The 20,077-nt window shown below is 40.8% G+C and overlaps 1 protein-coding gene across 3 annotated transcripts; it reads left to right on the forward strand.

The window, feature by feature from the left end:
* Nucleotides 7,662–13,277, forward strand: LOC110435346 (disease resistance protein RGA2-like). Of its 3 annotated transcripts, none has more exons than XM_021460805.1 (4): nt 7,662–8,069; nt 8,178–8,235; nt 8,559–12,214; nt 12,735–13,277. In XM_021460805.1, exon 3 carries the CDS (start codon nt 8,597–8,599, stop codon nt 12,155–12,157), a length of 3,561 nt encoding a protein of 1,186 aa, XP_021316480.1. In that variant the 5' UTR covers nt 7,662–8,069; nt 8,178–8,235; nt 8,559–8,596; the 3' UTR covers nt 12,158–12,214; nt 12,735–13,277. The 3 variants fall into 3 exon arrangements, with proteins under 3 accessions (XP_021316480.1, XP_021316481.1, XP_021316482.1); XM_021460806.1 differs by having other exon boundaries at nt 12,782–13,277; XM_021460807.1 differs by having other exon boundaries at nt 8,571–12,214.

Below are 20,077 nucleotides of genomic sequence, written 5' to 3' on the forward strand. Positions count from 1 at the left end.
ACTAGCACATGTCCTCTGCTGTGGCCGGTGTATATATAGCAAAATTAACTTCAGCCTGATGGAATCCCATTAGTGTATGCTACACCTGACTTTCTACGCGTGCTCGGCAAGGATCCGCTATCCAGTCAGCTGGATTATTCAGAAAGTTATTGGATTTTGTTTTGCAAGAATTGGTACACATAGCAGCAATCGTAGATCCATTCCATTTGATGGATGGAGCTTATTAGAAGTTTAAAACTTGTGATAAGTTTACTCTGGTAACTAGGCCTATAGTTACAAGGGGACATGCTTTTTTTAAGTAATTGTTCAGCTTGTACGCTTGTGTTATTTGTATATATGTGCAATGATGAGCCACATTTGCTCCATCATGTACTCCTGTGTGGTCTATGTAAGCGGTGATCAAGCTTTTATTGAGTGAAAAAAAGATATGTTCCAATTTGATCACCTGAACTATTGGAGTAGGATATGCAACTTTATTTAGCTTGCATATACGTCTCATGTTTGGTCCAATTGTTGGTTGTGTTTATAAAACCTACTATGTCTTGTTTGGATGCAAATTAAATATTATGAACCAAAAATACTAATGGTTCTATAAAATTCATTTGTTTTTGAAATCCTAGAGGCGTTTGGACGAAACAAATTGAAGGACGAAATCAGACGACCATGAGGTAAATAGATGAGTGTGTAGCCCTATCTCAAGACAACCCAGGAGTGCTACCCAAGATCTCGTGGTCACAGTAGAACTATAGGCCCTAGGAGCTAAGCTAGACAGATATAAAAGCATTCAAAGTTGAACAATGGTGAAATTGACCTGACCAATTTTTCCTGTCTGCACTGCATCGGTGAGGCGCCGCCGATTAATGGTGTGTTTGGTTTGTGGAGTCACCCCATGCTTGATGAGGTGACGCATTATGAGTTTATTCCATGAAATTTGGTTGAATCAACTTATTCCTCATGCATATACTAATTATTAGCTTATGAGAAATGAGGTGGACGACCGATCTAGTGCTACAGCTCGTACTATCCTGAGTGTTTTCACACTCAGAAAAGAGTATTGATGCTCGACCTATCCTAGTCTCCAGAAAGGCTGGATGAGAGAACACGACTAACCTTATGTCGATGCTCGCATGACTTGGAAGTCATAAAAAGCAAGGTGTGACTACTTCTAGCGTGAATGACAGTACTGATGCTTGACCTATCCTAGTTTTTTGCAAAGCTGGATGAGAGAATCCAGCTATTGCGTCGATGCTCAAAATGACTTACAATATCATTAAAAAGCAAGGATGCATTCAAACCAAGGAACATATAAAGAACTCGGGTACGAGAATTGATGCTCAACCTGTCCCGAGTCATATCAACTCGGATGAGAGCAAACCAGACAACCGATCTAGTGCCGCAGCTCGAACTATCCTAGGTGTTTTCACACTCGGATGAGAGTATTGATGCTCGACCTATCCTAATCTTCAGAAAGGCTGGACGAGAGAACTCGCCTAACCTTGTGTCAATGCTCGCATGGATTAGAAGTCATAAAAAGCAAGGGCTCGTGACTACTCCTAGCACGGATTAGAATATTAAAGCTCAACCTATCCTAGTCTTCAGAAAGGTTCAATGAGAGAACCCGGCTAACCTTGCACCGATGCTCGAACAACTATCCCGAGTACCCTGTGCAGGCTATCGTGGTAAAACAATGTCATTAAAAAGCAAGGATGCGTTCAAACAAGGAAATGTATAAAGAACTCGGGTGCGAGAATTGATGCTCAACCCGTCCTAAGTCATAATAACTTAGATGAGAGAAATCCGTCCGATCTAGCATCGATGCTCGCCTTTGGCTAAGAAAGTCATCTATCCTAGGTGTTTTCACACTCGGATGAGAGGAACATACACTCGATCAATATGCGGGCGATTACATGATTATCACCGCCCCATACATCAGCCACAGCCAACATGTGGCACCAAAACGAAGATCTATTACACCGTCAAGAGAGGTGCAAGTGTGGTCATGCACATACACGCTTATGTGTACTTCTATTACTCACAAGCAAGCGGATCGAAGAGCATGAACCAACTGCGAAGATATACAAGCAGTCACTTTACACCTACAAAGCTACAAGACAGGCATGATGCAACTCTATGAAGAATGACACGACAATTCCATAGTGTCCCCATCTTCTAAGATCACACATGGAGGCCCATGCAAGCATATATACGGGATAATTTCTCCCACAGATGATCATGGTGCCCGACTACCCGAACACGGAGATCGAACTAATACTCGGGGGCTCAGACATCTGAGCTACAAGCAAATCAAATGCCAAGACGATGCACACACGGATTATACTCATACATTTCCTTGGCTTCTTCACCTTCACTCCGACTATGCTCGGGGGCTCGCATTCAAGGATGGAAGACCAAGCATACAAGCACTCAACAACTTGGCTTCACCCTTGAGGACATCTACAAGATCCTACAATCGACTCTAAGTAGTCAGATTGTAGGCTCGGGGGCTGTGGGACATATATCCTCAGAGGATGCTTTCAAATTTTTTCGACAAGGAATTGCAAGAGGCTCGGGGGCTACACCCAATGGGTGCACTTGTTTCGGAAAAGTGCACACCACTCGAAGATATCAAGAAGCGCTATATGGTTTCACTCGAGAAACCACTCAGACAATGCTTGTTTCTACTCGACAAGATCTAGAGGAACAAGAAGAGGCTTCCAAAGTTCAACCATACAGTGCTTAGGGGTTTGCCGGTATGTATAGTACCTAGGTACCCCACATAGAAGGGATAAGATCTAGTCTGACTAGGATTCCTCCCATGTAATCCTAGTAAGATTGCTATCCTATAATCTTATTAGGACACCTATCGTGTAATCGACTAGGAATCCTATCCCGTGGACTATATAAGGAAGGCAGGGCTCCCTAGATCAGTAGATTAAACCTAACTAGACCTCACCTCTCCCCATGTGAAAGAGGATATCTGAACAACAGATACTGAACACCATACAATCAATCAAATGCAAAGGCTAACACTGACTAGACATAAAGACTATTACTTGAGATCAAACTCAAGGGCCTGAACCAGGATAGATTGACTGTCTCTCGCGTTAACCATCGAGTTCCAACATACGCCGAAGTCCGAACAACTATCTCGGGTACCCCAATGGTAGGATATCAGTGGTAAAACATCGATAGGTACCTTGTATTTATATAGTGGTAGTACTCTGATATGGCTACTCGGTTGAAGAAGAATAGTCGTGGCTAGGACGAGAGGCCAGGCTTGGAACAGGGACTTGATTGGCGATTTACTAATTTTGCAGTTCTAGGACAATGTAGCCTTAGTCGCTGGGTGTCAGGAGACTTAGTTGTGTACTTGTTTGGTAGGATTTCTACCCCAGCGTTAAAAAGTTCCTTTCAGCTTCAACTACCAAACAAGCCCTAATGAGACAACTTCTTTCTAAAAGTTGTTTTTTAGCTCCACTCACAGGCAAAATTCCCAAGTGAAGCTAGCCCTATTCTACAACAGTACTACTTCAGCAGTACTTTTCAGTGAAGGAAGAGTATTTTCTTCTCACAGCATTTCAGCATCAGGATTATCATAAGCCAAACTTCAACAAAATGAACCAAAAAACAGAATCCGCTCTACTGGTAAAGCTTCTTTTGGAGTCAAAGCCAACACAAACTGATTCACTAGTGAACCTTAGTTATACCAAATAGGCCCTAAATCGATATTTTGGCAATCAATAGCCTAGCATATGAATAACCACCAATGATCGAGTGGGCACATAGAGGGTTGAAGCCCAAAGGGGCAAGCACCTACGAGGCTACGCGCACATGTCCTCAACTACAAGTATGCAATTTGTCGAATTAATGATATGTCAGGATGCAAGCACTCACACGATTGTGACTTTGAGGCTGGCTGAAAAGATTCCACTTGGGAGCTCACAAATTTAGGGGTGGCTGTTGGATTGCTCTCCTCACGTGCCTTTGTTGACAGCCCTGGCTTAGGCTGTCTCCAATAGGAGACCCATTTGGGAACCCAAACCCAAAATGGATCTCCAACACAATACATATAGCCTCCAACAGAGTACCTAAACAGAAGACCTATTTTGGGTGTCAGGAGAGACATAACTCAAATTTGGGTATCCTCTCTCTTCGAGACCCATTTGCAGAGAGTGTTGTCTTTTAGGTCTTATTGTTGGAGAAGACTAAAAATAGGTATGAAACCTTTTACCTGTAGCGCTACCCAAAGGACAAATGGGTCTTGTATTTTGGGTGACGATTGTTGGAGATAGTCTTAGGCCAGAGATGCCCAAAGGCAGCACAGCCTAGTACAGCCCTAGCCCATCTAAGCATGGCCCGCTCAGGCACGACATTAAGGCCTTATTTGGTTCACGATTTTTTTTTGTGTATTATAGAACATTTGTAACTATAGCAATTAGTATCTAATTATAAACTAATTAAGTTTAAAAGATTTATCTCGTAATATATATGCAAACTAGGTAATTAGTTATCACTAGTACAGAATTGCTCAAAGCCAGCGGTGGAACATAATTTTTACAGGCGGTTTTAATTAAAGAACGCCTGTGGAAAGAAATTGGTTTACCCGACTACAAAACTGCCTGTGAAAATCAATTTCTACAGGCGGTTTGTTAAGAAATCCGCCTATAGAAATACATTTGAACTTGAATTTTTTGAGCTTTTCAAATGACCTCATTTGAAAAAACTGTCCAAATGAAAGTTGTAGATCTTGAAAAGTTATGAAACTTTGTAGTTGATAATTTTTTCATTTGAAATCATCTTGTCATTGAAAACTACGTTTGAATTTCTCAAATTTGAAATTCAAATTTTTTAAATGACCTCGGATGAAGGAACTACCAATATAAAAGTTGTAGATCTTTAAAAGTTGTAAAACTTTGTAGTTGACGACTTTTCCATTTGAATCCGTTTAGGGCCTCAAATAATCAATTTATGCTTGGTTTATGATAGTATGTGGGGAACTAAACTCTAATTCGAACACAACTAAGTGATAGGTGGAGTGGTAGAGGAGTGTACATGCGAGGGCGAGGTCTCAGGTTCGAATCCCACCGATCGCGTAGCACGCGATTTTACGCGAAAAAATACGCGACCTGCGACTAAGACGGGCGGGCGGATAGCTAGTGAGTCTTCCCTGTATTAAAATGTTTTTTTCCTATTTTTAAAAACCGATTTCATATTTTCTTTTTTTTTCCTATTTTTTAAAACCGATTTCATATTTTCTGAAAAAAGATTTCTACAGGCGGTTGGCATAACTGAACCGCCTGTAGAAATACATTTCCACAGGCGGTTCTCAGTTACCCGCCTGTGGAAAAATTTATTTCCACAGGCCACCAAACACAGGCGGTTCGTCAAACCGCCTGTAAAAAGGGGTTACGACTGTGTACTAGTGTATTTCTTTAGGCCTTGTTTAGTTCACCCTGAAAACCAAAAAGTTTTCAAGATTTCTCGTCACATCGAATCTTGTGGCACATGCATGAAACATTAAATATAGACGAAAACAAAAACTAATTACACAGTTTAGCTGTAAATCACGAGACGAATCTTTTGATCCTAATTAGTCCATGATTGAATAATATTTGTCACGAACAAACGAAAGTGCTACAGTACCAAAAACTTTTCACTTTTCGGAACTAAACAAGGCCTTAATTTATATTTAATATTCTATGTATATTTCTAAACATTTGATGTGACGGGACGAAAAGTTTTAAGATGAAAATTAAATTGGGCCATATTACTTTTGCCGGTTGTGTTGTGCCGTCCATAAGCTCAATACTCAACCCAAGCACGACACTAGGTCAGTTTAACCGTTAAGCCCATTGGATTATGCTGACCCGTTGGATCCAAAATATGTAAATGAAAAGAAAAACTCATAAGACTACGAGTCCTTCACATATTCACAGATCTATCATAAAATACATTTCACATATCAAAGCAAATTCATCACAAAACAGAGAATGGAGGAAGAGAGGATTGTGCTTGTGCTGCCCATGAGGCCCAACCCATTTGGCCATCTATAGCTTAGGCTCACCAAATAGTGTTTGCAATAACGGCCTAAACTATTTATCATCTGTTGCTAGGTCGGGCAACTTTCCGTCTCCTCTCTTCTTTTGCATCTCGAATCATGCTCCCTGGTTTGGGGTGCTGACAGCACCGGTGCCCCGCCACAGAATGCTGAAGAACGAGGAGGGAGCATCTCATGATTCTCATCCCATTGGCATCCTCCCGCAACATGTAAGCATCTCCAAGAGTGTCCCATATTCTTTCCCCATCCATATATTTTAGAAAAAATTATCTCCAAGAGTTCCCCATATCACTTCCCTATCTTTCCGCACTTGGCAAACTACCGTCACTTGCGCATAAATATAAGCGCAACCTAGGAGTGTGCATCGGGAGAAATAGAATGAGGTGAAAAAGAAAAAAAAAAGAGGAAAGATAGATTCCAGATGAGAGAAGCGCAAGAGAAAGATGTAGTGGAAGGGATTAAACGCGTATAGAAACAAATTTAGAGTACCTGATGCAAAACATGAGACTAAATCGTGGAAAAAAAAGGTGTTAGAGATGACCTCATTTTTTTTTCCCATACTCATTTGAAAGTTGGCAAATACCATATTTTAAGGAATAACTGGAGATGCTCTGTGAGGACGAGGCTGTGTCGACCTGCACGCCCGCTCATCGGCAACTAACGCGGTCTATGAATGTGGAATCGAGGTCCACCATCCAGCGTCATGAGCTTCTGTCTTCACCAACGCCAATTGATGGAACATGGAAGAGGTGCAACAGCGGAATCATTATTGCAGCTTGGTTTATGGAGAAAACCCAAACTGTGTGGCTCAGCGGCCTGCGGTGTGTTCGACAGAATGCGGCATGCATCCAACCGCAAGAAGACGGCCGGCCGCTGCTAACAGGGTGTCAGCATTCTGCCCGGAGGATCCCATCCAGCAACGTCATCCACAAGGTTGTTTACTACTACTACTACAGTACTACTATCTGGCTACACATCGGTCGATGCTTTTTGCTACCCTCGCATAATTAATCAAAGGGAGGTTCGTTAGCTATATATCATTCTTATGATCTGACTTCTGCTGGCCTTGTTTAGTTCAAATTTTTTTGAGAAATCGACACTATAGCACTTTCGTTTGTATTTGATAAATATTGTTCAATCATAGACTAACTAGGCTCAAAAGGTTCGTCTCGCTAATTACAAATAAACTGTGCAATTAGTTATTTCTTTTATCTATATTTAATGCTCTATGCATGTTCCGCAAGACTTGATATGACGGTAAACCTAAAAAATTTTGCAAAATTTTTTGGAACTAAACAAGGCCACGCGTATGGTCAAGCCACCAAGGAAAAGTGGAGTGGGAGAGGGGAAATCCCTGTGCAATTGTAATAAGGAAACAAAAGCACGTCACAAGATATTCCATTGTTTTTGAAGTGCAAACACATGTAAATTTGCAGACATTCAACTTAAAGATATGGAGAATAATTAAGAGATTGAAGGACAAGTCTACAAACATCTGTAACATGGACGCGTCATTGGTCCACTACTCTGCTTTCTATCGAGATCAACAACAAGTACTAGCAAGAGGAGTGCTTTAGCCTTTAGTAGTGGAGGTGCTGTTGATGCCTCACCATTCTGATGCCCGGGTACGGTTTCAAACTTTTGTTTGGCACGAAGTTTTGCTGTGCTTTCCTTCACCACTATGACTAGACTTTTCTTTGGCAGACAAGTTTCGCTTTGTTCAAAGATTTGTTGAGATGCCTCTACCTCACTAAAGTTATATAGGACACAAGCGGCTTTAGTAGTTTAGTGCCACTGGAGCTACGAAACACACCTCTCTCTCTCTCTCTCTCTCTCTCTCTCTCTCTCTCTCTCTCTGTTATCTAACTCAGCTGCAGCGCCTACTTCTACCTTCTGTGGATCTGCATCCTGATTCCTGAACCCAGAAGTTCTGTGATTTTTAGAGTCAAATGCAGTGCCATGTCTCGAGTTATGGAGTAGGAGAAAGAAGCTGTCTGATCTGAAATTAAAGGTACCTACTTTGATCCAGCACAATGTCTGATTAATGGTTCTGCACATCTTTCTCACGTGGTTTGCTCAGTATAACCAATCGGTTTTCCCCCCTTCTGAATATTTTCAGTGAGTGCTGTACATACCAGACGTCTGGTTGCTGTTACTCTGATTTTCTGGAGCCCTTGGTACGCTGATCTTTCCCTGTATCCTCACATATATACTTATGGTTCGTGATGATGTAATATGAAATTGGCTTACAATAACTATACAGTGGAAGGGATTTCACAAATGATTCTCCAAAAGGAGAGATAAACACACCTAATATGTGTCCATTGAGTTCGAGTATGTGAAACATATATAATCTCCAGACAGTTATTTCATTTATTTTTTCTTGAATACGTAGACAGTTATTTCATAACTTTATGCTCTAGTTGACAATTGATGTTTGTACATTAACAGTAGCAGTGCCGCAGAAGCTTGTAAAACTAAGTATGACTATTGGTTGCAGTTTCATTCACAGGGACTTCACAAGAGAGTTTATGAAATATGACCGGACTAGAGGCTGCCTTAGCATCTGGACTGTTGAAGGTCACAGGCAGCAAGTTATTTCCACTGATTGCCAGTGAATTTGCCTCCATAATGGGTGTAACAAAAGATCTCTCTGAGCTCCAGGATATACTTGCAGAGATTACTAGCTGGCTGTTCACAGTTCGTGACAGAATAGAGAGTGAGCCATCCTGTCGATGGGTTTTAAAATTGAAAAATGTTGCTTATGATATTGATGATTTACTGAATGAAGTCTTGATAGAGGAGGAGAAACACAAGATGGGCATCAATGGCGATAACTGTTCTAGAGCTGATTATTTCTGTGCAAAACCAAAGTCGTTTCTATTCCGATGCAAGATGGCCCATAAGATCAAGGCAATTAAACATAGATTCTCTGAGATTGTAAGGCAAAGAAGCGATGTCAGCACTATACTGAATAATTTGCCTTCTTATCAGCATTTTCCAAGTAAAAAGAGGGCAAATGGGGAGATGTCTTTGTTGTGCAATGTTGAACAATCGAGAATACCCATAAGGAATCTGGAGAAGGATGGCATCATAAAAAAGCTTATAGAATCTAATGAAGGAGAGAATGTCTGGATAGTTTCTATTGTTGGGTTAGGTGGGTCTGGCAAAACTACACTGGCCAAACAAATCTGCCATGATGTCAAGATAAAGCAGCACTTCAAATCTACAATATTTTGGGTTCATGTGTCTGAAGAATTTGATGTGAAAGAGCTTATCGGGAAGCTTTTTGAAACTATCCTTGAGCAAAAATCAGATCTCCATGCCCAACAACACATGGTCGATGCAATTTCAAGCAAATTGAGAGGCAAGAAATTTCTTCTTGTCCTGGATGATGCTTGGCATGATGACCGGCTTGACTGGGAACAATTCATGGTTCATGTGAACTTTGGAGCACCTGGAAGCAAGATTCTGCTAACTACTCGTGACGAAAAGGTTGCTGAAGCAGCAAAATCTAGGAATATATTCAGCCTGGCGTTCTTGTCAGAGGTCGAGAGTTGGAACTTGTTTCTAGAGAGTTCTGGGTTGGTGGAGGATGATTTGGAATATGAGTTTATGCAGGTTGGAAAAGAAATTGTGAATAAATGTGGCGGGGTGCCGCTAGCAATCAGAACTCTAGGTTGTGTCCTCTATGACAAGAGGAAAATAAACACTTGGAGGGCCATAAGAGCAAGTAACTTATGGAATGTTGATAGTATAAAAGATAGAGTGTTTGCATCATTGAAATTGAGCTACATTCACTTGCCAGATCATCTGAAGCAGTGTTTTACATTTTGCTCTATATTTCCAAAAGGCTATGAAATCACGAAAGACCACTTGATTGCCCAATGGATAGCCCATGGATTCATTAATGCAATGAATGAAGAGCTGCCAGAAGATATTGGAAGTGCTTACTTTGATTCTCTTACGAAACTCTGCTTTCTTCAAGATGCACCAAGAAAAATCTTCACTTGTCAACTAGTATACAAGATGCACGACCTGATTCATGATCTCACTCGGCAAATTTTACAGCACGAAATGGTGACATCTCTACAGAAGAATATAACACCAAACTGTATTCTCAGATGCCGATATTTATCTTTGACTTCAACTACCGAGAAGGTTTCCAGTAACCTATTTGACAAGGCCCATGCTCTCTATGTCTCTGGTGGTAACATATCTTTTGAAAAACCAATGAAGAAGTGTTGCAACATCCGTAGTGTTGTTCTGGACTATACAAGTGATACCCCATTTCCACTATTCATACTAAAGTTTCAATTTCTTGGTTACCTAAAGATATGTAATGTTAATTGCACGGAATTTCCAGAAGCTATCTCAAGCTGTTGGAACTTGCAGGCACTTCATATTATGCAGTGCAAAGGCTTTTCAATGTTACCTGAGTCTATTGGCAAGCTTAAGAAGCTGAGAACTCTAGAGTTGTTGATGGTTACTGACATTAGGAGTCTACCACAATCTATTGGTGATTGTCAAGACCTGCGATCTTTGCAGATATATTACTGTAACACACTCATTGAGATACCCAGTTCCATAGGTAAGATTGAAAAGTTAAATGTGCTTGGTATTGTCAATTGTGTGTGTTTGAACAACCAGCTGCAAAACTTTACTTGGGAACCTAGAAATCTGGATACAGTTAATTTATCGGGTTGTCATAACCTCAGAGATCTTCCAAGTGCCTTTTCTTGTCGTACATTGCGCACTATGGATCTTTCTCGAACCGACATCACCTTACTTCCTCAATGGGTCACATTAATTAGTACTCTGGAATGCATAAAGCTTGAATATTGCACGAAGTTAGTGGAGTTGCCCAAAGACATAACAAACTTAAGAAGGCTCGAAGTATTGTACCTAAATGGTTGCTCAAAACTCCGTTGCATGCCATCAGGGTTTGGTCAGCTGACTCGTTTGAGATGGCTTGGCCTGTTTGTTGTGGGATGTGATGGAGATGCTGCAAGAATATCAGAGCTTGAAAATCTTGATATGATTAGTGGTTGGCTGAGAATTTGTAACCTCAAATATCTAAAGGATCTAGGTGATGCTAAGAAAGCTTGCTTGAAGAAGAAGCATAACATACATTCACTGACATTGAATTGGTCTCGATATGAAACGGAAGAAGAATTAGTGTCAGATATTGAAGAAGACCTGAGCGTGCTGGACTCTCTTGAACCACCATCAGGAATTGAGTTCTTACAAGTTATTGGTTATCTGGGTCCCCATTTGCCTTGTTGGATGAGGAAGCAAAGTGATTCTTCTTGTTCTGGATCCATTATGACAAATCAAACCAGCTCACCAAAATTCCTTTGGCTAACCGAACTATCACTGGAACTGTTGCTGAACTTGAAGTCTCTGCAAGGTCTTGTGGAGTTGCCGTCATTGTGGGCTTTATCGTTGATCGGAATGCCTAATTTGGAAGAGCTGTGGATTACAGATGGTTTGGAAATTGGTGACGAACAGGTGGGAGTCAAGTACTGTTTCCCTGTGCTGACCAATCTACATATAGAGCGCTGCCCAAAATTGTTTGTGAAGCCCTGGTTGCCACCAGGTTTGGAGATATTGACATTCGAAGAAAGCAATGAACAGCTGCTGTCCCCAGGTAGTTTATTCTCCTGTCAGCCTACACCTCCAGTCTCGTCTTCCTGCAGCGCGCTCGTGACAGTTCCTATGCTCAAGGAGCTGAGGCTACACAGAGTGACAGGCTCAGCGCCGGTTTGGGAGGTTTTACAGCACTTGACCTCCCTCCAGCTGCTGCACATCACGAGATGTTCTACTCTTTGCAAGCTGCCTGAGGGGATCCAGCACCTGACCTCCCTTCAACAGCTCGCGTTGGCAGAATGTTCTGCCCTTGAATCCCTGCCCCAGTCCATAAAACGTCTTACAGCCCTGAAGAAATTGTTCGTTTCTGGCTGCCGTGGCTTGACCGAGCGTTGTGAGGAAGGAGTGGGGGATGACTGGCACCTTATCTCCCATATTCCTGATGTGATGGTAGATGATATAGAGCTTCTACTCCAACGTCACAGAGCATGTGCATCTGCTACCTCTTGAGTTAGGTGGTTTGGGACTGTGGGTAATTCTACGCCATCTCTTAGCACTCTTTTACAGGTAATATGGTGCTTCAATCCTAATATACATATTCGTTATTAGTAGAATGAAATATTACAGACATTTTAGCCTAATCACCCGTATTAGCAACAGTGGCTAAATCATTTCTCACTCCTCCAGTATCTTCCTTCTGGCATCAATGAATCTTGATCTCATAGCGTACACATGAGTTCATAGCATTGGTAATGTCCAACCCTTGGAATGATTACCTGTTATAGACCCTTTTTGCAAAGATTTTAGGTTAGGTTTTTGTGGCTCCAAGAATCACTCAGAAAATAAACTATGGCATTAGATTGGTTTCATATTTGTCAGGAAAACTCCAAATACATCAGATTTTTTTTTTTGTAAAGTTTGCAAATTGATTTTAAATTTAGCAAAACATTTTAGTTTCGTATGTTTAGTTTTTTTAAGCTTTCTGGGTCTGGTCTTTGTGTGAGGTTTTATTTTTATACAAACTTTGCTGAAAGTCTTTAATGCTTTGAAAATGCATCAATATCTTTACACCTCTATTTATATGCAGAACCAAATTTACAGATCTCACAGCCCTTCGACTTTTCAAATTGGCAGAATGTGATGCATTGACATTGCCTCCAGAATCCAGAGGGGATCGGACAACTGTCTGCACTTCGATCACTCCGTATCAGCGAATGTTCTGCCCTTAAATCCCTGCCCAGTCCATAAAACGTCTTACAGCCCTGCAGAAATTGTTCCTTTTTTGGCTGCCGTGGTTTGACCAGGCGTTATGACGGAGTGGGAGATGACTGGCACCTTATCTCCTGTTGGGCTCTATGTGTGTGTATATTGGGCCCAGCCCATGTATAGTGTATTGTGTGTGTATATATATATACAAGTGCTATTCTACACCCTAGGTGTAGAATACTATTCTACACCCTAGGTGTAGAATACTATTCTACACCAAACTATTGTACTGAACAAAATTTAATATTGTTCAGTACTTGTATTTCAGTATTTTTCAGTATTTCAGGGTCCTGGGTGTAGTCATGAATGATCTCAAATTTGACTTGCGGTGTAGAATAGCGCTACCGTGTATATATATATATATATATATGGAGCTGATAACTCAACATATCTTAGAATCTAACTCATTCACCAATTTTCCTTGGCACTTGATTAAAATGTTTTTAGTAATCTAACTCATCTTTGCCCCCCCCCCCCACCAACACACACTTGTAGGTTCCGTATAATGCTTCGATGTATGTTGCGTGTAGCATCCATGTTTAGTAATGACATTTCTAATGCAGACTCTATCATGGTTTCTATGACCATTTATCATCATTTTATTCATTGCATTTTACCGATATGACAGCCTATTTACTGATGAGAAAGAAGAAAAAGAGAAGAAACTGAAAGAGAAGAAACTGTTTGTTAATAAGGCCAGTCTCAATAGGATTTTATTAGAGTTTTATGAACATCAAATATGCTGATGTAGCACCATATTAATAAAGAGAGAGAAGATAAAAGTTTTATAGAAATAGAGAGAGTTTCATAGGGATGAAACTAAACTGTTTTCAAAATATGGATGTGTTGGAAACTAGGCCATGCTTAGTTAGGGTTTTATAACTTAGTTTCCAATGCATCTATATTTTGAAAATAGTGCAGAAGAGTTTCATCTCCATGAAACTCTCTCTACTCCCATGAAACTTTTTCTCACCTCTCCCTTCATTAATATAGTGACACACACTAGTATATTTAATATCTATAAAACTCTGATAAACACAATTGAGACTAGTCTAAGATATAAAAAAGATAAATGGATAAAAGTGTCCCCACCAAGATGCCGATGAAAGACTTTGCAACGAATTCAGCAAGTGATGAAGAGCTCGTCAAACTATCGAAAGATATGTTCTAAAAGTACATACCACACCTCTGGACACCCCAGCCGATCGACACGAGAGACAATCTGTTCCATATAGAACAAAGGCGGTGATCCATTCTAAAAAGGAAGGAAGAGAGAGATCTCTAGTTAGGTCTTGGTGATGACCGCCGGAGGGGAAGTACGAGAAGGCGGACATCGGGCTGCTATCAGTCGCCTGGCGAGCCTAACCCTACAAGGCCAGGAGATCGATACATCTACGCATCCTTCGAGACTGATGAAACCGCTCGGCAGCGTTGGGGGCAGAACCTGCGTGTGGTTTCTACCACGCCCACCGGATCCGGCCGGCACCCACTGTAACATAAAAAAAACTATATTTAAAAATCACTCGCATTAAAAGTTATTTTTAAAATATATTTCAAACAACTATAAAGCATTTGAGCTTTATATTATCTCTTTCTAATTGTTTTTTATCCATCCTAGTTATCTATCTTTTAATACATCCTGCACAACATGGTATCAACGTCACCTATCCGCTCTTCATCTCTCTCGCTCGCTTTGCCTAATACCCGGCAACGACACATGCGCCGACCCCACCACCATCATCGTAGCAGCGCACTCACGCTCGGCCTCTCGCCGAGCACAACCGCTCGCACGCGCACCGCGACATGTGGGCTCCATCTCCCGCCTTTCCCTCGCTCCTCTTTTGTTATACAAAAAGATAGCAAGTCGCAATGCATAGTCGGGCAATACTCATATTTTTCGTGCACAACAAGCACCAGCAGGCCTACATGCAAAAAAGTATAGAAGTGCACCCACACACATGGTATATCTCATGCATGCATGCAAGACAAGCCACTGTCCGTTTACATGCACCTACATGCAAGGACATGGTGATTAGGCACCGTCCATTTGCATGCACGGTGCGTGCAAATTAGGCACCATCCACCTGCAGCATCGTCCTGTCGTCATGTGTAGCCATGGCACTACAGTGGCATTATTAATGTTAAGAAGCTGAGCACCAGAGACACAACCTCACTTCTCTGGCCTATAAAAAGGTACTCTGGGGTGCTCTCTCTCAAGCACGCTCACTCACTCACTCACTCTTGCTTCGCGTATATCGTATACGGCCATACGCACAAGCTGAGCTCGACTGTCGTCGCAAGACGAGGTGAGCAGCTCATGAGCATCCCTTTGCTCGCCTAAGTCTTCCTATGGTATTTTTCCTGTATCTCTCATTGTATTTGTCTATGCTAATTCACTGCCAAGAAAGCTCCACGAACCATGATGTACAGAAGAACTCTAATGATTTCTGCTAATTTCTCTCTTTTCATACATGTGTCGGCCATAAGCATTAACTCCGCCATATAGTACATGCATGCACCATACACTACCTGACAATCTCTTATGTGAGCATTCATTCCTTAATTATGTGTTAATCTTTTTCGCGTGATTAAATTTCGGCTATTTCACAAATGCCACATGCTAACTCTGATTTTGACGATTCTTTTTTCCTAAATTCATCTAAAATCATGATCTACCTCCCATATTAATTTCATGATTTTTAGAACTCATTTAAATTTATGTGATTAATTATCTATGCCTGTTCCTTGTATCGGTCGTCGTGTATTTTAGCTGACGGAGTGAACGAGCCAGAGAACGACGACGTCGGAGACGAGTACCACGAGTTCGACACTAAGGATCTGAGCTGCTAGCAGGAGTTTGCCGAGGACGCCGACAGAGGCAAGTCCAACCTATTTCCCTTGATGCATATTGATCCTATTTTTAAACACAACTCGTAGAAAGCGTTTAAATACTACATGTACGATATATGTACGAGGTATTTTTACTGCTTAGTTAAAACACGTTGAATGGCCATCCTTGAATTAATATTACCCGGTAATTGTCTTATTCAAACCTAGGAACAAATGATATGCTATGATAGAAATATTATTATCTTGTTACTCATCCTGGATACTCATCACTATATTTTTTTAAATATAATAATTTTAAAAGCAAAACTATGTGAGTGGTGAAAATAAATTATGGGTATTGTGAAAGGGTTAATGAACAAGTTATAGATATGATTACTATAGAGATGGGTGGATGAGATCCCTTTTTGGGATGCCTTGGTGTTGTGGCTTATACCTTTTAGGGTTAAGCGTGAAGATATCTGCCTTGTCTCGATTAAGGACTGAGTTGATGATTCATCTTGCCTAACTCATTTATCGTACAACCACTCGCCTTGCATGAGAAAGACTTAGTCTAAATCCCTCTAGTTAGTGTGGCAATCACCTGAAGGCAGATGTGCAACATGACACTAAGAGATGTATGTAAAATTATAGAAATATATGAAATGTAAAGAGCTCTCTGAATTATTATGGTATCATGAGATGTGGCTTTAGTGTTCTCATGGTGAGCGTTATTACTTAGCTATGGAGGGTAATGACTTTGATGGATCTATGCTTGCACGACGGTGTAAATTATGGTATCCTACATATGGTAAAAATGTACAACCTTTGCATAGTGTAAATCTATCTAGATAGTTGTGTCCGCAGTCTCGAACGAGTTATGGTTTGGTTTCAACAACTAGATGGATTGGAATGAGTGGAAATATGAGAGTGAGTGTGATTTTGGAAATGTGGTTGTCTGCCATTGTGTTGTGGGAACAAGGGTTCAACAACACTTAAAAATAGTGATTAAAACTCCAATTTCAGAAATACTATCATATACGAAAAAAGAGGTATTTTACAAAAATATTTATGAAATAAAACCCGCATGTGTAAAAAGATAGCTTTATGCAAATAAAACTCAAGTCTTATCCTTGATTTATCCATATGCATATATTGATATCCCTTTTCGTAGGGTAAGGTTGAATTTGCTGAGTACTCCCTCCATACCCATAATTCTTGACGTTTAGGACATGATTGTGGTAACCAAGAAATAATTAATTAGGGGTTAGTTTTCCATATCTGTCCCTAATAAATAGAGTGGCGGGTGCTCTCTATACGAGAAAGTGCAGTTGGCTAGTGCACTGCTACTAGTGTGTCGTGATCCAGGTTCGAGCCCTGATGGCTACTTATTTTTTTGATCCATCGGTAGACCACAAGGACGCGAGCCATCGGGGGTATTTCCGTCCGCACGAGCCGCTGCGATGGTAGGACGACAAGTTTCGCGAAAATCATATAGGAGTCCAGAACGTCAACTTTTCAACTTTTCTAGGTACGGAGGGAGTACTTTGTACTCAACTTTGCTTTATTAAATAGAGGAAAATTCGGACTTCGATCCCAAAGTGACGTACGTGTAAGATCGTGTCTGTACCCCAACTAAGCCTATGACATTAGAACTCGTCAGATGTTTATTTCCACGCTGGTATAATAAATATGTTACTGTTCCTCAGGTTGACCCGGGGTGCTTCACCCACGTCGTCGCCCAGCACTGGCACTGCCCCCTAGGGAGCTCGCTCCGCGTCCGCCTATTGAGCCACCAAACTCGCATGTCTTCTTCCTTGCGCACGGTCATGGTCGCTAGCCTCAGCCATGAGATGGTGGCCATGGCGCCTGGGGACTCATCGTCGCCAAGGCCCTGCTTGGAGCTCGCTCGCACGGCCGCCATGGTTTTTGGCTGAACAGGGGGAGATGTGATGCTTGTCGTAGTCTACCTTGGCTGGCCGCCGGATCTGCCGCGCCTTAGGCCCTCTGGCCTGCAGGCCGGCCTGCTCTGTCATTGCCCTCTGTGCTTGCCGTCGAGCCTCGACACCCTCGTGCCGTGCTCCGGCCACATGCCGCAGTTCGTCCCGTAAGAAGAGGACAACGGGGAGAGTGCGTGATTGGCTGTGTCATCTCATGATATAAGTATGTTTTATTGAGACGTATTTTTGTTGAGATGTGTAAGGTGTATTCCACAACTGATCAGCTATCTTTGCGTTGTATATTGAATTTTTTTTATCTATAGAAACTAGTATTATAAACTATGTATTGGAAAAGATAGTTTCTTGTGATGAAGTCTTCAAGGTATAAAAACTATGATGGTTTCTAGAAGTGCCCTAATGGAGCAACTTGGTTAGCGGTGCTATACAGGTGCAAGACCCACACCTCACATGGATTGCAATAGCATTTTTGCATTTTGCTTTGGACCGTAGCCCTTTTGTAACGCCTCTAGTTTACTCAATCTTTGATAGACCGTGTGCTCAGATTTGTCAAGCAAAAGAGAATGCACTAATTCATGTGTTGACAATATCCGTAGAGAACCGGTAGTAATACTTATATTATTATTACTGTCGTGTCCATCCTTAAGCCGGCAAAATGAACTTATTGCCATGTCACTACCACAAAACTGAATACCTTTGAGGGTCAAAAACCATCAAGGAAACCCCTAAAACCGCCAAGAAAATCAATATTGGCAGCTAGCACTCAAAGAATGGCCGCCAAGAGTAGAGAGACAAGGAATCCTTGAGGGTTAAACCGTCAAGAAAATAAATTAGTGGTCAGATTTTTAGCATCGTCAAGAAAATATAACGACACCTAAGGATATAGGTTTCCTTCAGTGCCAATGACACTCAAGAAAATGTAAGAACACCCAAGGATATAGGTTTCCTTGAGTGCCGATGGCACCCAATAAAATGTAAAAACACCCAAGGATAGATATTTTCTTGAGTGCCGATAACCCTCAAGGATATGCATGGAAAAAAAGAGAAACAATCTCATATTTGTTGTAGCTGTGATTCAAACTCATGACGTGAGATTCCAAGTGAAACTAACTTACCACTACACCACTTAGTCTTTTGTGACCAAGTGAATGTTTCTTTCTTTTTGTTTTCACTTTAGCGGATCTTGTAATAAATATTTGAGAACCTAAATGATTTCAAATGAAAAAAATTTGAATTATAAAGTTTTGTATCTCATCGAGTACTATAACTTTGGTTAGGTTGTATCTCTATCTGAGGTCATTTGAAAGATTCAAAAAATTAAAGTTCAAAATTCTAATAATTTAAAACATATTTTATGGACCTCAGATAATTTCAAATAAAAATTTCATCAACTAAGAAGTTGTATATCTCTTCGGGCTCTATAACTTTGATATAAACTTTGCCTCCATACGATATTAGTATGTTACATTTTAGCTTTAAAATAAGCAGGCATCTCAAGCTAAGTGTTAATATATGCATTCTCTAATGCATAACAACACAAAATTATAACTTTTATTGGATTAATTTACTAACAACAAATATATATCATTTTCCAAACATGTCAAAGGAGCATTTATGTCTATAAAATGCAATATTCAACTAACAAAGAATGCAATGAGTTCACTATATCGGTGGTTAAGAGAAATATGACTATAAACTGTTTTTTTCCTTGGCAGCTACAATAATTTACTTGAGGGTTTGCACCTAAAGAAACTAGAATTTCCTTGGCGGTTTCTAGTTACACCCAAGGAAATGTAATTACCTTTAGTGGTTTATAATAACACTCAAGAAAATATAGAATTACCTTGGCGGTTTAAACTAGCACTCAAGGAAATACAGATTTAACTTGGCGGTTTGGTTTAGCACTCAAGAATATGCATTTTCTTGGGTGTTTTATACAACCCTCAAGGTAATTGTATATCCTTGGGGGTTTAATTTCGCCCCTCAAGGAAATTGCTGGCCCTCAAGGATACTCAGTTTTTCTGGTAGTGTCTATTTCTCAACCGGCAAAATGATAACATTGTTTCACTATCATGTTGTGTGTATTAGTGGCATTTCGTTCATCACGGAAGTTTATGTCTTGATGAGGATTTGAAGCATGAAACAAACCGTTATTACTATAAAAATAGTCGAAGAACAAATACAAAATTAGAAGGGATGATCAGCAAAAATATTATGTTATATTTATGGCCCAAATTGAAATGTGGGCCTAAATTGTTTCAACATGTACAGTACTTTTCATATTGCAAGGCCCATTTAAATCACATAGCTTTTTGATGCAATGCAACCGGGAGGATTGCCCTGGCCTTCTCAAGCAGTCCGGGGGTGGTGCTCTTCTGTT

Source organism: Sorghum bicolor, chromosome 5 (assembly GCF_000003195.3).
Source record: "Sorghum bicolor cultivar BTx623 chromosome 5, Sorghum_bicolor_NCBIv3, whole genome shotgun sequence".
NCBI classification, from domain to species: Eukaryota; Viridiplantae; Streptophyta; class Magnoliopsida; order Poales; family Poaceae; genus Sorghum; species Sorghum bicolor.

Bases quoted from the DNA above. Each gene is read 5' to 3' on its own strand.
- LOC110435346 (XM_021460805.1), top strand. From the start codon at position 8,597: ATGACCGGACTAGAGGCTGCCTTAGCATCTGGACTGTTGAAGGTCACA.